Below are 18,624 nucleotides of genomic sequence, written 5' to 3' on the forward strand. Positions count from 1 at the left end.
TAAGATGGTTTTCTTCTTCCTTCTTTGAGTATCCTTTTCATTCAGCTCGCAGGAGCCAGGTCGTTTTGTTTTGCGTGCGTGCATGCGTGCATGCGTGCATGCCTGTGTGTGTGTGTGTGTGTGTGTGTGTTCCATTTCAATCTTTCCTGGCTTCAAGCTGTTGCTTCAGACACTATAAAAACAGCAGAGAGCAAAGCTCTACCACACTCTCCCCATATTCCCTACCCTGCCTGACAGGATTTGCTGTAGGAGTCTTTAAGAGAGGACTCCTTATGTCTACCACCCAAACCAGCCCTCCCTGCCTGATTTCCCAGGGCTCACTTGAACAAGAAGGAGGGGTTGGGTTCAGACATTTTTATTTTGGGCATTCCTGAACTGAGAAATAGAGACAGCTGTAAAGACAGGGACACAAGTGGACAGAGGATTGTACAAAAAGAGGGCAACAGTTCATAAACCTCTAGGTGCTAGAATATTTCAGGAGTGATTGAGAAGATTCAATCTGTCATGTGGTGATCTAAGCCCGTGGTTCTTGAAGTGTGCCCTGTCCCCCCACCAGCAACCTCATCTGTGGGAACCTGTTGGAGATACAACTTCTCAGTCCCCACAGGGCATCAACTGAATCAGAAACTCTGAGGGTCCACTGAATCAGAAAGGCCAAGCACTCTGTGTTTCAGCAAGCCCTCCAGGGTTCTGGTGCCTGCGGCGGATAGATGTGAGAACAGTCCCAGGCACAGGGCGCTTCCCCACAACAGATCCCAGCAAGAGCTGGGAAGCAGTGGAGAAAGGGAGCTACAAACTCCAGCGTCATGGTGCAGGGTCACCAGCTCTCCCAGACAGGACAGGTAAACCGAATGCTGTCACCAACCACTGTCCAACCCTCCAACACCTCCACTCCCCTCCCCTGCCCCACTCTCCAACAGGTAACTCTTGTGGATCAGTGAGGCCACCTTCAGTCGTGAAAAAGAGGCCTGGGTTATGTTAACTTGGTAAGTTTATGAGGTATTAGTCCACTTTCCTTTTTTTTTTTTTTTTTTGGCAAAGGCCCCTTTCTTTCAACGAATGCATATCTTTTAAAATTTCAAGAGGTTTTCCCTGTTAACCTCATCTCTGAGTACCCACATGCTCATTTTACACGCTCAAATTTATGTCTGCAGTGGTGATAAAAAACAGTGTTCGTTGAAGACAGAAGTTTATTTTGGCACGTGTGTGGCAAGACAGAAGATTGAGGGCCATTAACCCACAGGAAAAAAATCAGTAGAGATAGAAGTCAAATGCAGTTCTGAGTTTTATATCTATAGATTCAACTTGGCAAAAGGTTTCATATCCATGCTCTAGCTTTTGTTTTTGTTTTTTAATTTTTAAAAGATTTTATTTATTTATTTGACAGAGAGAGAGAGAGACTGGGAGGGGGGGGGACACAAGCAGGGGAGGTGTGAGAGGGAGAAGCAGGCTTCCCACTGTGCAGGGAGATGGATATGGGGTTTTGATCCCAGGGATCATGACCCGAGGTAAAGGCAGATGCTTAATGACTGAGCCTCCAAAGTGGCTTTTAAAAACTACAGCTGTGATCATGGCAGCCTTGCCTCAGTGCTGTTGGCTTCCAACTGCCCTGAGACACAGGGCCACATCCTTAGTAGAACTCTGCTCACCCCTGAGCTTGTCTTGCTCTCTCCATGGCCAAGCTGGCCTTTCGCTGCTCCACCCACCCCTCCATGCCCTGCAGGTCTTCATTCCTGCTGTGCCCTCTCTCTGCTGCACTGGTCTCCACCCTGATTTTCCTCTTGGCCAGCTCCTGCTCATTCTCCTCACTTTGCCTGTCATCCCCTTTCACCCAGGAAGCCCTAGCAACTGTCCTTCCGCTCAGGTCCTCCTGCTATGTGCTCCCAAAGCACACTCATTTCTTCCTTAATCTTTTTTTTTTTTCAAGGCCAATTGCAAGTGTTCAATACAGAAATTAAATATTACAAAATGGGAAAGAAGGTGTGTGGCATTCTCGAAATAAATGCAGGCATCTCCTGGAGAGGAGCATAATTGTGGAGACTATGGACCCATCGGGACAACATATCAGTCCCTGGGTCCCTCCGTGTCCACATAGGCTACTGGAGGTGACCATGGCAGTCCTACTGACCGTATAGGGCTTGTGTGGGATTCATATGAGACAAGAGCAGTAAGAGCATTTTGAAAAGGTGTATTTGGTATAAAAATAAAACATGGAGCCATTCTTAACAAGAAAACAAAGCAAAACATTTCTTCCTTAATCTTATTCACAGCTTTGTCCTGCAAGGACTGGAGTCCTTCTCTTTGCTCCTTGAGAACCTAAGTCCCAGGACTGTGAGACGTGTCTTTTCCTTGTGGTACCGATGCCTGACCTAGCATTGGCTCAGAGCAGGCACACAAGAAACATTCACAAAATGCCTAATAGAATGATGAATAATAAACAAAACCCCTCATTTCTAAATGTACCGTTCTCCTCCCCAAGAGACAGCAAGGCAGCAGTCACAGCTTTGGGAGGAGAAGAGCAAGGCATGGTCAGTGGATGCTGAAAGTGTTTGCTCAAGAGAGATAAGTACATTTCCCCTTCTTTAAAATGACTTTACAAACAGGAAATATAAAAACTATATATGTGCCTGCAACACGTGGAGAATGTTTAGAAGGATGCACAAGTTACTAGTAAGAGTAGTTATCTCTTAGAGAGCGGGGAAAAAGATGGTGGGGGGGGCATTCTTTATACAGTTTGGTACTGATTTGATCCCTTCCCCGCAACCACCATGAATTTTTTGTATTGTCAAATGCCTCAAAGACACAGACAAGCGTTGAAAATAATGTAACGAACATCCACTCAACATACCTACCACTTACCTCTATCTAATATTTGCATTTTTCCATATTTAATTCTTTTTAAAAGAAGTAAAACATTGCAGATAGACTTGAAATACTTTGTATGTTGCTCCCTGATCTCATTCTGTTTTTTGTCTCCAAAGGTAACCTTTAACCTAAATTTGGCATTTATCATTCCTATGAATGCTTCTACATTATCACTATGTGTCTATACATACATAAACAGCACATAGTTTTCAAACTTTATATAAGTGATTTTGTACTCTGTGTATCGCTTCACATACTCTTTATTTTGCTTTACATTACTTTTTTTTTTTTCCCATCAAGTTTTTATTTAAATTCCAGTTAGTCAATATATCATGTAATAGTCATTTCAGGACTAGAATTCAGTTATTCATCACTTACATACAATACACAGTAGTGATCACAAATGCCCTTCTTAATATCCATCACCCATTTAACCCATCTCACTCCATTCCCCTCCAGCATCTCTCAGTTTCTTCTTTGTAGTTAAGTTAGTTAAGAGTCTGTTTTATGGTTTGCCTTTCCCTTTCTTTTCCACCCTATGTTTATGTTTTGTTTCTTAGATTATACATATGAGTGAAATCATATGGTATTTGTCTTCCTCTCACTGACTTATTTTGCTTAGCATAATACTCCCTAGCTCCATCCATATCATTGCAAATGGCAAGATTTTATTCTTTCTTATGGCTGAGTAATATTCCAAACTATTTCTTCCTTATCCATTCATCAGCTGATGGACATTATAGCTTAACTATAAAAATTTGTAATTGTTGATAATTGGGCTACTGTTGATAATGTTGCTTTAAACATCAGGGTGCATGTATCCATTCAAATCAGTACTTTTGTGTCATCTGGGCAAGTACCTAGTAGTGCAATTGCTGGATAGTTCTATTTGAAACTTTGTTTTTTTAATTACACTGGAATTTTTAATAAGTCCTAATATGAATGATGCAGTAAATTAAAAAAAAATGGCATAAAACTAAATATGAAAGAAAATAAGCCAAATGATGACAAGCATTTTCTTTGAGTGGAAGGATTATAAGCATTTTTTTTTCTTTTCAAAACTTCAAATTTTTCCATAAAGCATATATTACTTCTGTAATTTTTTTTTTTATAAACATATATTTTTATCCCCAGGGGTACAGGTCTGTGAATCACCAGGTTTACACACTTCACAGCACTCACCAAATCACATACCCTCCCCAATGTCCATAATCCCACCCCCTTCTCCCAAACCCCCTCCCCCCGGCAACCCTCAGTTTGTTTTGTGAGATTAAGAGTCACTTATGGTTTGTCTCCCTCCCAATCCCATCTTGTTTCATTTATTCTTCTTCTACCCACTTAAGCCTCCATGTTGCATCACCACTTCCTCATATCAGGGAGATCATATGATAGTTGTCTTTCTCTGCTTGACTTATTTCGCTAAGCATGATACGCTCTAGTTCCATCCATGTTGTTGCAAATGGCAAGATTTCATTTCTTTTGATGGCTGCATAGTATTCCATTGTGTATATATACCACATCTTCTTGATCCATTCATCTGTTGATGGACATCTAGGTTCTTTCCATAGTTTGGCTATTGTGGACATTGCTGCTATAAACATTCGGGTGCATGTGTCCCTTTGGATCACTACATTTGTATCTTTAGGGTAAATGCCCAATAGTGCAATTGCTGGGTCATAGGGCAGTTCTATTTTCAACATTTTGAGGAACCTCCATGCTGTTTTCCAGAGTGGCTGCACCAGCTTGCATTCCCACCAACAGTGTAGGAGGGTTCCCCTTTCTCCGCATCCTCGCCAGCATCTGTCATTTCCTGACTTGTTGATTTTAGCCATTCTGACTGGTGTGAGGTGATATCTCATTGTGGTTTTGATTTGTATTTCCCTGATGCCGAGTGATATGGAGCACTTTTTCATGTGTCTGTTCGCCATCTGGATGTCTTCTTTGCAGAAATGTCTGTTCATGTCTTCTGCCCATTTCTTGATTGGATTATTTGTTCTTTGGATGTTGAGTTTGCTAAGTTCTTTATAGATTCTGGACACTAGTCCTTTATCTGATATGTCGTTTGCAAATATCTTCTCCCATTCTGTCAGTTGTCTTTTGATTTTGTTAACTGTTTCCTTTGCTGTGCAAAAGCTTTTGATCTTGATGAAATCCCAGTAGTTCATTTTTTCCCTTGCTTCCCTTGCCTTTGGCGTTGTTCCTAGGAAGATGTTGCTGCGGCAGAGGTCGAAGAGGTTGCTGCCTGTGTTCTCCTCAAGGATTTTGATGGACTCCTTTCACACATTGAGGTCCTTCATCCATTTTGAGTCTATTTTTGTGTGTGGTGTAAGGAAATGGTCCAATTTCATTTTTCTGCATGTGGTTGTCCAATTTTCCCAGCACCATTTATTGAAAAGGCTGTCTTTTTTCCATTGGACATTCTTTCCTGCTTTGTCGAAGATTAGTTGACCATAGCCCAGAAATAGACCCTCAAATCTATGGTCAACTAATCTTCGACAAAGCTTTACATTACTTTTAAAATATTCATTCCTGTTGATGTACAGTGGTTCTCAACCTTGGTGGCACACTGGCACCCCCCAGGGAGTTTTAAATAATAACACAGGTATGCAAGTTCCATCCTCAGAGATCCTGATACAGTGGATACACAGTTCAAGTTGGGAACTAGTGTAAATTTTTTTTTCTTTTTACTACTATATAGAAGATTTCATAGTATGAGTACTTTATAACTCATGTACTCTTTTTTTCTGGTGGATGAGTCAATCCATCTGTCCATCCATCCTTCCTTCCTTCCCTCCATCTTTTTTTGTTATTTTGAGCAATTCTACAGTGAACGTCATTGTACTTGTCTCCCTGTGCTTGCTTCTTTATGGTATATTCTTAGAAGTTGAACTGGTGGGTCCAAGGTCGAGCGTCTTCAACTTTACCAGATATCATCACATTGCTTTCCAAAGTATTTCTAGTAATTTACCGACCCACCATTTCTCTGCTTCTTTGCCAACACTTGGTATGATCCTACTTAAAATCTCTTTGGTCCATCTTATACCTGTGAAGTAGTGTTTTGTTGTTTTAAATTGTACTTCTCTGATTTTAAGTGAGACTGAGCATTCAGGTTTCTGTTTCTGTGAATTGTTTTCTATCTATTTTTCTACTATCGTTTTCCTCTCTTATTGATTTTGCAATTGCCTTCACCTTGCTGCGCCATGCTCCTCAATCCAGAAACAGCCACTAAGGTGACATCTGGGGTGCCTTCACAGAGTGACACTGAAGACATCGCCGATCCACTGGCTGAGCCATCTGCTCGTTAGTCTGTTCTTGACCTCAGGTCTGTGCTTCCAGCTCCTGCCTCTTATGACCCAGGCAGTGGATCTGCAGCTTTTCTTCCCCATCTCCTTTCAAGAATAGTGAAGTAGGGAACCCCATCACAGCCCCTGGCCCCAAAAAGTGAGACTGGCTCTGGATCCCGGATTTCATGAACCATTTTCGGATCTTGCTGCTGTCTTTTGTTCAGCCCTACTCACTGTTAGTATTTCTGTCCTGTTTCTAGTCCATGAGACGATCGTCATGGTTGGAGCCCAGATAAGCCTTCTATTTTTCAATTTTTATATTTTACCATTGCCATGGATGTGGAGCAGATGGGTTAGGTCAAAGTAAACTTACTGTACCATCTTAACATTATATTTTCAGTTTTAGAATAACTATTTAAAAATTTTTACTTTAAAATCTAAATTCACATTTGAGATGATACTTTCTTCTCAACTCTTCTTTTCTCCAAGTAGAGGAGTATGATCAGAGTAGCCCAAACTCAGGCTGAATGGCAAAGAAAACTAGATTTTATTAACATTGCCAGGTAAGTCAACATGCAACCAGCAATATAAACATAACAAGAGCTGGCATGACTGGTAAAGATTAGAACCAACAGTAACTTTCATATAGATATACCTGAAAGAATATAATTTACCTGTATGGTATGTGCTTTTGTCCCTTGGAAATTTTTTGGAAGCAACTGTTTCCAGAAACTTTCCTTTGAATAGTCAAAATGTACAGCCATTGGTGTATTATTTTGTTGAATATTAAACCAGACCTATTAAAACATTAACATTAAATCAGTATAGGCATATGGGAGCACAAAACCCCTATCGGTTAGGATGCAGCAGAAGTTTACAATGCTACTACCAAATGAAGTGGTAGAAGCCAAAGGCAGTTCTGAGGTAGGAGGTAAAGAGATTCAAGGGGTATGTGAACATTAGATTACTGGTTCCCAGTCTTGGAGGTGCTACAGAATCACCTGAAGAACTTTATGGATAAAGGATTTCCCTGGCCTCATATCCCAGGGATTCTAACTGAACATCCGAAGTTTCCTCAGAGTTTCCCACACGATTCTAATGTAGAGCCAGGGCAGAGGACCACTGTTTGACTCTTGAGGAGATAACGCAAAATAAGATTTTTCTCCCATATACTTACATTTCCATCATCAAACAAACAATCTACACTTTGTAAGGGACAAAATGGGTCGATCTGCTTGTGACATTGCCCAGTTAATGGATTCCAAAGCAAAAATTCATCTGTTTCTTGAGTTAATACATAAGCCACTTGCCCCTATAAGAGGAAAAAGAGTTGAGTCATGTTTGGTGGGTGTTTGACTTAAGTCATTTTTGTATGTGAAAATTATGATTAAGTATGTGATATTTTTGATTTCTATAAGTCTTTTTTACTTCTCTGAGCTTCAAAGTCTTTTCGAAAAGCAAACCATACCAAACCAAACCAAACCAAACCAAACCAAAACAAAACCCCAAAGCTCCAGAAATCCTCAGGCCCAGGCTAGAATGAAGATTCAAATAAGAGAACTTTAGAGCTGGTGCTGCCATGTACATCCCTGTAGAGTGTACCCTCATAGCAATAAAACATTGTTCTTGAAACACCCACATACCCTGAAAATTTCCCAACAGCTAGTCCTGAAGTGTTTTGAGGTAGGGATACTTTGGCCTAATTTACACAAAGGCACTATATGGAGTAGCCCTCCTTTGAGGGGAATATACTTGGGGACTGCAGGGGAACCCCACGCAGAGTTAGGAAATGGACATTTGCCTGAGGCTCTGAAAAAGCCAAGAGAAGTTAAAAAGCCATTAAGTTAATTTTGAGAACAAGAGCTGAAGTTAGACACTAGAGAGAAAGTATATAGGAAACAATCTGAGGAATAAAAGTGGTCATTATTATTCTGTTCTAAACACACCTTTTTAAGTGCAAAGTTTTCTTAGAAAAGAATAACAATTTCAGGTAGTAATAATAAAGACTACTGATCATTTAATGGGAATTTATGTACACCAGGTACCGTGCTCTGCCTTCATATGAAATTTTTCACTTGCATTCACTCCAAATTCTTTGAGATGGGGTGATCATTATGCCCATGTTTCAGACAGAGTCAGAGGTTGAGGGACTTGTTTAGAGTAACCGTAAATGACATTAGCCCTGTTTGGGGAGAGCATAACTGAAGCTCAGAGAAGTAAATAAGCTAAGATCATACACAGTTAGTAAAGGGCATTGTTGGGTTTTAACCCCTCTTTGACTGACTCCCAAACACAAATTCTCTCTCTCTATTTACTATACTCTGCTGTATAGCCTGGTGTCTCCAAAGCTCTTGTTCTTTATGACTGTACTCATCTTTACAGTAAAGAGGAGGCTTCACTTTAGCCACAGAGCCAAGGTGAAACACACAGCCCAGGTGCCCCCCACCCTTGCTGACCCATCAGCATAAATACAAATGTTTGTTGAAATATTGTCAACTGTTCACTGCCATCTAGTGGCACATAAAACTACACGGGAGTTGGGGCACATGGGTGGCTCAGTGGGTTAGGCCTCTGCCTTCATCTTGGGTTGTGATCTCCGGGTCCTGGGATCAAGTGCCGCATCGCATGGCATCGGGCTCTCTGCTCAGCAGGGAGCCTGCTTCAACCTCTTTCTCTGCCTGCCTCTCTGCCTACTTGTGATCTCTCTCTCTCTCTGTTAAATAAATAAAATCTAAAAAAAAAAAAAAAAAAAAAAAAAAAAAACTACATGGGGGATCGCGAGGGGGGAATTAACCACAGCCTTTTAGCTTGCAAATGTGGCAGAAATAATAAGCCATGCCAAGAAAATATAGCGAAATAAGTGATCATAACACGAAGACTAAAACCAGACTGAAAATCTTGACCCTTATCAAGACACTCATGGCGGAACGAGAAACAGTCCGAAAGACTATAGCTTTCTGGAGGTATGAATGCAGGAGCATATAATTGTAAAAATTTCAGGTAGGTAAACACAAATTTCAGACCCACATCTTGTATGACTAAAAACTGAGGAAGGAAGAATAGGGAGAAATATTTCTTAAGGATCTTTAAATCTATTATTAGAAAGGTAGAAACATGATGCTAGTGATGATAGTTATGCACCCCTACAACTCCTGCTATAACTCTTATTACATCACCACAACCACAACCACAATAATCACCATTTACTGAGTATTTGCTCTGACGCCATTCTCAATGTCACATATTCACTATGTAATCTACTATCTTAGTAACCCCATGAAGTAGCACTGTTATTAGTACAGCTTTACAAAGAAAAGTGAAGGAAAGCCTTTCTTTACATTGTGGTCATTTTGATGAGCCAACATTATCCTCTTAACTAAACAACTGGTTGTGCATGAAATTCCCCAATTAGCTTGTGAAAACACAGAAAACTGGGGTTGGTGTTTTTTAAATTTGCAGATGGTGGCTGATTAGTTTTGTTTACACTATTTAAATATTAACTCCAGCACTTACTTCCAACATTGAGGTCCCCAGGAGGACCAAGGCTTTCTTTCCGAAATACAGGAAGAAATTACAGAGTAGTATGGCATGCTCTTCCTTATTTCCAACAGCCAAACTGATGCAGCGCTAAGGCAAAGAAAAGCAACAAGGCCAAAAGAAAACAGGAGAGAAAGATGAGTAATATACACATATAATGTATTCCCAGAGCCCCCTGCTCCCTCTGGGTTCAAACACACATATATATTTTTTAAGATTTTATTTATTTGACAGAGAGAGATCACAAGTAGGCAGAGAAGCAGGCGAGAGGGTGGAGGGGGAGAAGCAGGCTCCCTGCTGAGCAGAGAGCCCGATGCGGGACTCGATCCCAGGACCCTGAGATCATGACCTGAGCCGAAGGTAGTGGCCCAACCCACTGAGCCACCCAGGCACCCCTAAACACATATATTTTTGCCATGTGGCTAAGGTGCCTGAGAAAACACTGGGGAGAACACTAATTTGGAATAAAGGGGTCACATTTATGGTGGGACAATTAATGTGGATACTGTATAAGTGACCAAATAAAACAGTTCATCATCCAAAATAGGATATTCCTCTTTAGGACAAATATTAAACTGTCCTTGGAAAACAGGGACATATGGACTGATATTTTAAGAAACCTGATCTGATAGGAAATCAAATAGAGTTTTTAGGGGCTCCTGGGTGGCTCAGTGGGTTAAGCCGCTGCCTTCAGCTCAGGTCATGATCTCAGGGTCCTGGGATCGAGCCCCGCATCGGGCTCTCTGCTCGGCTGGGAGCCTGCTTCCCTTCGTCTCTCTCTCTGCCTGCCTCTCTGCCTACTTGTGATCTCTGCCTGTCGGATAAATAAATAAAATCTTTTAAAAAAAAAAAAGAGTTTTTAGAGGAAAGGATCCTCTGGTCAATGGAGCTTTACTCTTTCAAATACCAATAAAGTGCTCTCAACTCCAAGAGAGGAAGAGGATGAAGCCCAATCAGGAAGATTATTGAAACTTTTTCAACTGAAAGAGTCTGTAGTCAAATATAGGGTGCCTAGGAAAACAGCTGTAGTAAGAGAGAAAAAGCATAGTAGAGGTGGGTAGTCTATGATCTAGTTCTAGTCTGTAGCTGGTTTTTTTTGCTTGGCTCTGGAATGTTTTTTTAAAATCAGGAGCTCTCATATAAAACTCTGCATTTCTGGCTTCTCGTGAAAAATCGAAAGATCTAACAACATATATGGGCCCAAACGTTCATATGGCAAAAGTCTGTTCTTACTGAGCAGCAACTGCAACATTTAAACAGGATGTGTGCCTTCTGGTTCAGTACAGTCCCAGAGGAAGGGCTGTGGCGGCCAAGGGGGGTTGGGAGTGGGGGACCTCAGGAGCTCCAGGCAGTGACTATTTGCCAATCAGTATGAAAGCATTTCAATGTTTCAAAAAACTGATATGGCCATAACTGTATACACTGGCTGAATGGGATGGTGAAGGATGAAAGTTAGGGAGGATGGTGACGCGGGTCCTCTGAAAGAGAAGGGTGAACAGAAGAATCAAAGGCAGAATATGAGTAGTCTTCAGTGTCAGGCCAAGGAGGTTCCCCTGGCTGGATTTCATAAGAGGAGAAGGGAACAGGTGAGAACAGGTAACTACCACACTGAGTTCCAGATACCTTGTGTATATGTTATCCTTTCAAAAATCCCTGTATGACACAGATGAGGAAATTGAGGTCCAAGGAGGCTACATAACTTATTTTAGGTCATACAGCTCTTAAGTGGTTGAAGTAGGATTTAACCAAGGTTTATTTTTCTCCAAAGACTGTTAGGTAGGAGAAAATAGCACTTGTCCTGTGGCAGTCTAATTAGTTGTATGTCATGAGCACTCCATGGCCAAAGAGTTCATGTCAGTGGAAAGACCTTGGCCAAGAGGAAGCTCACACTTGTAGTAACTAACATCTTGGTTATGAGTATTGTTTGGATTGGGGGTGTGGAGGGTGGGGGAGATTTGCGAGTACTAGTATTTACCTGAAGGGTTATTTTTATGTTTGTTTTTTTTTTTTTTAAGATATTTTAGGGGCTCTTTCAATGTTCTGTGGGATCATAATAACCATGAGCATACTCTGATTAGGTCAAAGAGTCTCAGAAGAGTCTAAGGTGAATGACACCTCTTTGACTTCTACTACATTTGAATCACTGAATCATTAGAACCCCATGCTTGTGTCTCCCTTGTTCTCACTTAGTAGAAGACAGGGTAGCTAACCAGTTAAGCTAGCCCTGTGTCCCCTAAATCCACTTCAGCTCAACTATAGCCTCTAAAACATTTTAGATTAATTGCCAGGACCATTGGTTCCAAATGGAAAGTTTCCTTCTCTTAGGCTCCTGTCTTACTAGTAATTTTCAATTAAAAGGATTTATTGAATGCTTGCTAAATTTATATGAAAATATAAAAATAAATAATCATGTTTATCTCTTCATTCAGAGGTTAAACTTGGGATGTGTGTGTACAGAGTGTGGGTGTAGGGTCAATAATATAAGCAACTAAATATAATTTAAGGTGGAGTGAAAAAACTGCTCTAATGAGGATTGCTAGGTTTTGAGAAAAAGTAGATGAGCTATTAAATCTGCATTTCAGATAAACAAATCTTTAGTACAAATATGTCTCAAATATTGCATGGGGCTTGTATTCTATTTGGCAACGAATCTAAAGAGAATTTTAATCCAAGTGCTAAGGAAGGAACATTGTTGTGCAAGCTCCCCATTCCGATGTGGGGAGACTGGAGAAATCGTCTGAGAAGTGGTGGTATTTGCTCTAGACTCAGCATCTGTCCAGCTCCATAATGACAAGCCATATTTCTTTCTGGAAGATATCATAATACTGCACTCCCGGAATTCCCATTGAATTAAAATACTCATGAGCTACCACTTGTAATGTTGAATGAGGTTGTCCCTCCTTAAGAATTATTTCTATGGATTGTTACAGAGCTGAAAACAATGTATTAAATTATCAAATGCTTTAGATTTCATAAGATAAAGTATTTCATAAGTGCATAAATGTTTGTTTAGGAGAAAGGTGAGAAATACTAAATATTTTAATTATAAAACATAATGGGGGTACCTGGGGGACTCAATTGGTTAAGGTCTGACTCTTGGTTTTCACTCAGGTCTTGATCTCATGGGTTGTCATATGGAGGCCCATGTAGGGCTCTGTGCTCAGTGGGGAGTCTGCTTGAAATTGTCACCTTCTGCCCCTCCCCCCACTCATGCACACACACACACACACACACTCTCTCTCTCTCTCTCTCTCTCTCAAATAAATAAATCTTACAGATTAATAAATAAAACATTAAATAAGTTATTACCTCTGATGTCATCCATATGTCAAAACCATCATTTTCATCCAGAATATCAGGCACAACAGGAATCAAAGATACAAAGCGAGCAATGAGGTCCTAGAATAATATTAATTAACATTTATTAAGTGTATTCTATATGCCCATCACCAAGCACAGTGTTTTAAGTGCAATATCATCACATTTAGTGTATCCCACAAGCCCTTCAAGTACATACTATTATTACTTTTGTCTTACATAAGAGGAAACAAAAATAGATAGAGTGCTAAGATAACTTTCCCAGGGTCACAGAGCTAACACAATATGTGGAGTCTCTGGGAATAAGCCCAAGTTAGCCTGACTCCAGAGAATGCCTGTTAACCATTACACTTCACTGTAATAAATTATTAAAATGTTAACATGATAGATATTATGTATATACCTTAAATTACAACTGTTAAAAATTTTTTTAGAAAGATATTGAGGAATAGCAAAAGTTTTATTTGCTTTTAGGTTCCAGATCTATCAGAATTATTTTTTATTAATATAAGCTTGTTATAAGCTGTTGAAGCAGGAAAATGTTGGTGTCCTATTCCCCCTATAGGGATGGAGAGAAAGGCTCAGACTAAAGTAGGAAAGGAGAAAGGGATACAAATAATGAGCCAACACAGAAAGTTTACCGATATTTTCACTGATTTATAATGGCCATCACTTATGTACTAATGACCTCTTACATTGGTCATGTTTCTGACTTCATGCAATTGAACATGGTTCATAGTCCTTCATAAGCAAGGTTCCTAAGAGTTATATTCCTTTTTTAAAAAAGAAAAGATTGTCTTTGAAATAAATCTAGAGTATATTATTATCTCCTTGGACTTTGGGCAATAAGAAACAGACAGGAAGAAACTTGTGATGGAAAGGCAGAGTGAAGCAAAAGGCAACCTAAATTAAGACTTTTGATTTTATCCTGAAGAGTCCAGCTGAGGGAGATTTATAGTGGACAAAGAAAATATTCTGAAGTGAACCATCTAACTCAATCAAACCTGAATAAACAAAAGATATAAGCAATTGTTCATGAACGCCCTTTAAGCAAAGATAATTTTTTTTCTCAAAGAGGAGACTTCTATTTTTTATTTCATATTTTCCTTTCTCAAAGTAGAAGGGGGTTTTGAGCACCTAGTGAATAAATCTTCATTTTATATGAAATTCAATTTTGAGTATATGTCTCTCTTGTCAGCTGGTAAATAGATATGCATGAAGAAAATGTCACATAAGGATGGAGTGGGAAGTGTTATGTTGGCAGTTTACAGAGAAAAATAGAACATAGTTTCTTCATTCTCACATATAGTGAGAAGCCATCCTGTGAGAAGCAATCCTTAGAAGGACACATTTCCTTAGAAATGTAATTTGGAATTTTTCCGTGTCGTCTTTCAAAGTTTGGTAGAAATGTTACAAAGCTATTGTGGTGGACACATGAACTGGTGTAGCAACAGTGGCTCTAATCCAAGGGGGCAGAAATGAAGGGAATCTAGAAGAAATATTCTCCCTTATCTGGGGCTCAGGAGGACACACTGCAATATAGACGGTTTCTCTCTCAGGAAAACTGTCTTTTTTTTTTTTTTTAAATATTTTATTTATTTATTTGACGCAGAGAGATCACAAGTAGGCAGAGAGGCAGGCGGGGTGGGGGGGGGGAAGCAGGCTCCCCGCTGAGCAGAGAGCCCAATGCGGGACTTGATCCCAGGACCCTGAGATTATGACCTGAGCCGAAGGCAGAGGCTTAACCCACTGAGCCACCCAGGTGCCCAGGAAAACTGTCTTTGAAAGCAAAACAATTTTAGTAAGAAGGTTATGCTCAAAGTTAATACAAAAAAGTAAACAAAATAAATGTAAATTAAGATTGACAAAAATGTTCTAAAACTTACTATGGTGACAGTTGCACAACTCTGTGAATATACTAAAAACCAAGGGATTTTTAGTACCCATGATCCCAGGGTCCCTTAGATGCGTGAATTCTATGTGATATGGAGTATATATCAATAGAGCTACTAAAATACATATCTTACAAGTGTTGCATTAGAATCATGAAGAAACATATCCAGGAGTTGCTGAGGTGGATTTAATGCCTTGATATATCTTGTTACTAAGATCTGTATCCCTTCACTGTTAAAGACAGTAGTTGTGATTCTTCGGTTGGGAAACATTATCTTACAAGTTTTTTTAAAAATCTGTGCTCTCTCCAAAACATCGGTTTGATCTGAAAACTGGAATAAAGTTCAAAATATTTTGACATTGTACCATGTTGTCTCCAGAGGAAAATATCAAAAACCAATGTTCATTTTCACCAGCTCTGAAATTATTACTAGTTTTTAAGAACAGTTTCTATTTCTTTAGTAGTACACATAAAAACAATTGAATGCAAAACCTACCTTGTCTAGTTCTGGATTATAGGTGACATGTGATATCTGAGGTTCAATGGTAGCAAAAATATTTAAGAAGGTACATTCTTTTAAATTCTGCCCATTAAAATCTTCTTTAGGAGACACATAAGTTTTACTCCAAGTATACCCAAGCAAAACTGGCGGAATATTTACTTGAAATGTTCCACTAATCTGAAAAAATATATCGATACAATAGATTCTACATGAAGAAAACATACATCTGCAGGTACAGTACAGCCCATTCCAGTCTTCTTCAGAGGAGGAAACAGGCTTTCATGGGTACGTACGTGCTTGTTCTATGCACTTGTGCAATGATGATCAGATTCTCCATGGTGGTCTATATTCATAGGCACCTTGACACCCTGGGTCCCCAACTAATACGCACTATGTGGAGAGGGCATATGTTAGAAAGGGATGACACAAGGGTGCAGGTTTCCCTAACCAAATGATAGAAGTTCTTAGAAGATCCAATTTAGGCTCAGAGAAGACACTAAAAGACCATGTTACATGTTACATTAGGTCTAGAAAGAGAAGAAAAAATATAACAGCAGGAAGGATAACCCACAGGTCCACATGGAGGAGGGGTCTCCTGAGTGTGTGTGTATGTTTGTGTGTGGAGGTCGGAGCTGATTTACAGTAATAACTAATAGTAATAGCTAGTAGGTATTGAGGACTTACTCTGTGCAAAGCACTGTGCCTAACACTTGATACAGATCATATCATTCAATGAAGTAGATATGGCTCTTATCTCCATTTTCCAGATAAGGAAACTGAGGCTCACAGAATTTAAGTAATTTGTGCCAACTCAGATAGCTAATGAGGTCTGTCCATGCTGAAGTTCACATTGTCAATTACCTCTCTATCCTAGAGTCTGGCCTGAGACTGGGAGATATGCAGAGATTTACAGATGTAGGAAGCCCTGTGTCTCTAAAACTTAAATCTCTATTTCTGGGGAGCTTGGGTGGCTCAGTCGGTTAAGCGTCTGCCTTCAGCTCAGGTCATGATCCCAGGGTCCCGGGCTGGAGCTCCACATTGATCTCCTTGCTCAGTGGGGAGTCTGCTTCTCCCTCTGCCCTTCACCCCGCTTGTGTTCTCTCACCACAACCCTCCCCCTCGTGCTCTCTGACTCTTGCCCTCTCAAATACATAAATAAAATATTTAAAAAATAATAATTAATCTCTATTGCTCTTTTTTTTTTGCAGTCCTGTACTTGCAAGATGCTCCCGTGTGACATCCCTCTTGAGGACCCATTATGTAATCATTTCTCCTCTCCTCCCTTAATATCCATTCTGTCCTTCTTTCTCACCAATGGTTTTAGGCAACAAGACAGACACATAGTAGCCAAGTCACATAACTATAAGAAGCCTGCCAGGATTTTCTGAGAGAGTGTCTTCTTTCCTGATACAGGTACTGCCCCTTCTTGCTTCACCCTGCTCTTGTCTCCAACATGAATATGAGGCTGGAGGTATATTGAAGAATTTGCAGTTATGAGGGTGAAAGGTACATGATATTTATGTGATACGATGATACGCTTGAGCTGCTGCACTGTCATCCAGACAGACTTCTTTTTAGGTGAGACAAATAGACCCTTTGATTCACTGTTAGGTTTTCTGTGGCAATTGGCTGAATGCAATACTAATACACACATAACTCCTTCTGAGTCAAATACCTTCCTCTGTTTGACAAACCATTTTTAAGGACTTGATTCAGAAGTTATCTCTTCTGTAAATACTTTCCTTTCATTCTCCTCGTCATACTGCTCTTATCCCTGACTCCTATGAATACTCCGCACTCCTCCTCCAAGCCAGGAAGAGCAAGGTGCGCCCTACTGTATGTTCTCATAGCATCTATCTCATGCCCCTATCAAAGCACCACAGCATTATTAAGTTGTGCTAAAGTGTTAGTTTTCTTCTATAGACAGTGAGCTCCTTGAGGTAGAAAATTCATTTCTGAAACTTCTGTGTCTGGTATAGCTCTGTAAGAAAGTAACAAAGCCTAAAATGGAGTCTAGGCTGGGGTTTTTATATTCTACTGGACTTGAAACATACTTATGTTACATAACAGGAGAGCCTTTGGGGGATATCACAGAGACAGGTGCTAATCATCAGTCTCACCATCATCAAGAAACAGTCCCGAGAAGCTGAAGCTCTTGGAACCCATGGTCACAGAGCAACATCATTAATCATTTATCATTCATCAAAGAACATTTGTGAATCTGGTCCTAAAAAACTATTATATGCAAATGCGTTGCTTTAAGACCTGAGGCTAGCTTTGTTGTTCTTTATCAGTGAACACTCTAAAGATAGAATAAATAAATTTATGGGTATCTCCTATTCTAGAGACAGCTAAAACATTTAAATACTGCAACATCCTAATGGCACTCAAACGCAAGATCACTTTAACTGACCTACCAGTCTGCCAATCACAGAATCTGATTCAAAGACAATAAACAGTAAGTTTTTATTAACCAGAGGTAAAAACTCAGAATAATTAGCAAATAATAATTTTCTATTACCTCAGATTGTTGCAGAAGAGCCGAGAAAGGGAAGACAATGGATCCGAGCCAATTCTTTCTTACATGTGAATGACTACTGCAGCTCTTGAAATAGGGATCCTTTTAATATGAATAGTTTTTCTATTACTTATTTTATACCATGTGATGAATAACTTCACAAACTTTCAAGTAAGTATAAAAAATCACTTTTTCTTTTCAAAAGAATATTTTTCTCTCTTTAAAAGATAATTGATTATTTAAAGCAAAATCATGACCTGTTGTGGAGCTGATGGCCTATGTACGGCTATTTACATTATTGTAATAGATATACTCTGTGCAGCAAACTGAAAATACACTAAAGAATACAAGGAATAAAACTTACCTTAACCCCGAAGACATCACCACCATTAACAACGTTTTAAGATATTAAATCGTAGTGAAATATGTCTCAATGACGAGGACAAACTCAAAGAGCAGAACAGCATCATGGATGCTGGATCAGTGAGAAAAGTAGACTTAGAGTGGAAGTCTGATGGTTGATATAACATGGTCAAAAAGAAGCAGGTTTGCTGACATGGCTAAGTAATTTAAGTGCATAACATGTCTATTGGAAACAGGTGACCCACAAGCCTACCTCATTAAGCCCTTAGGAATATGCAATTCAGTTTTCTCTTATTTACCAAGCAGTCTTCTGAGCCCAGTTCAGTTTTTAAGAAAGTTTTCT

General features: G+C 39.7%; 1 protein-coding gene across 1 annotated transcript in view; it reads right to left on the minus strand.

Annotated features, from left to right (window-relative positions):
• Nucleotides 1-18,624, minus strand: part of CC2D2B (coiled-coil and C2 domain containing 2B) — a 118,455-nt gene that overhangs the window by 5,879 nt on the left and 93,952 nt on the right. Inside the window, exons 26-32 of the mRNA XM_059169342.1 lie at nt 17,922-18,020; nt 15,395-15,577; nt 15,032-15,229; nt 12,996-13,085; nt 9,663-9,776; nt 7,327-7,461; nt 6,824-6,946 (exon numbers count right to left, since the gene is read on the minus strand). Of these exons, the coding sequence (XP_059025325.1) occupies nt 6,824-6,946; nt 7,327-7,461; nt 9,663-9,776; nt 12,996-13,085; nt 15,032-15,229; nt 15,395-15,577; nt 17,922-18,020 (942 nt within the window). The remainder of the gene's footprint in view (nt 1-6,823; nt 6,947-7,326; nt 7,462-9,662; nt 9,777-12,995; nt 13,086-15,031; nt 15,230-15,394; nt 15,578-17,921; nt 18,021-18,624) is intronic.

The sequence above is a fragment of the Mustela lutreola genome, chromosome 4, assembly GCF_030435805.1.
Source record: "Mustela lutreola isolate mMusLut2 chromosome 4, mMusLut2.pri, whole genome shotgun sequence".
NCBI classification, from domain to species: Eukaryota; Metazoa; Chordata; class Mammalia; order Carnivora; family Mustelidae; genus Mustela; species Mustela lutreola.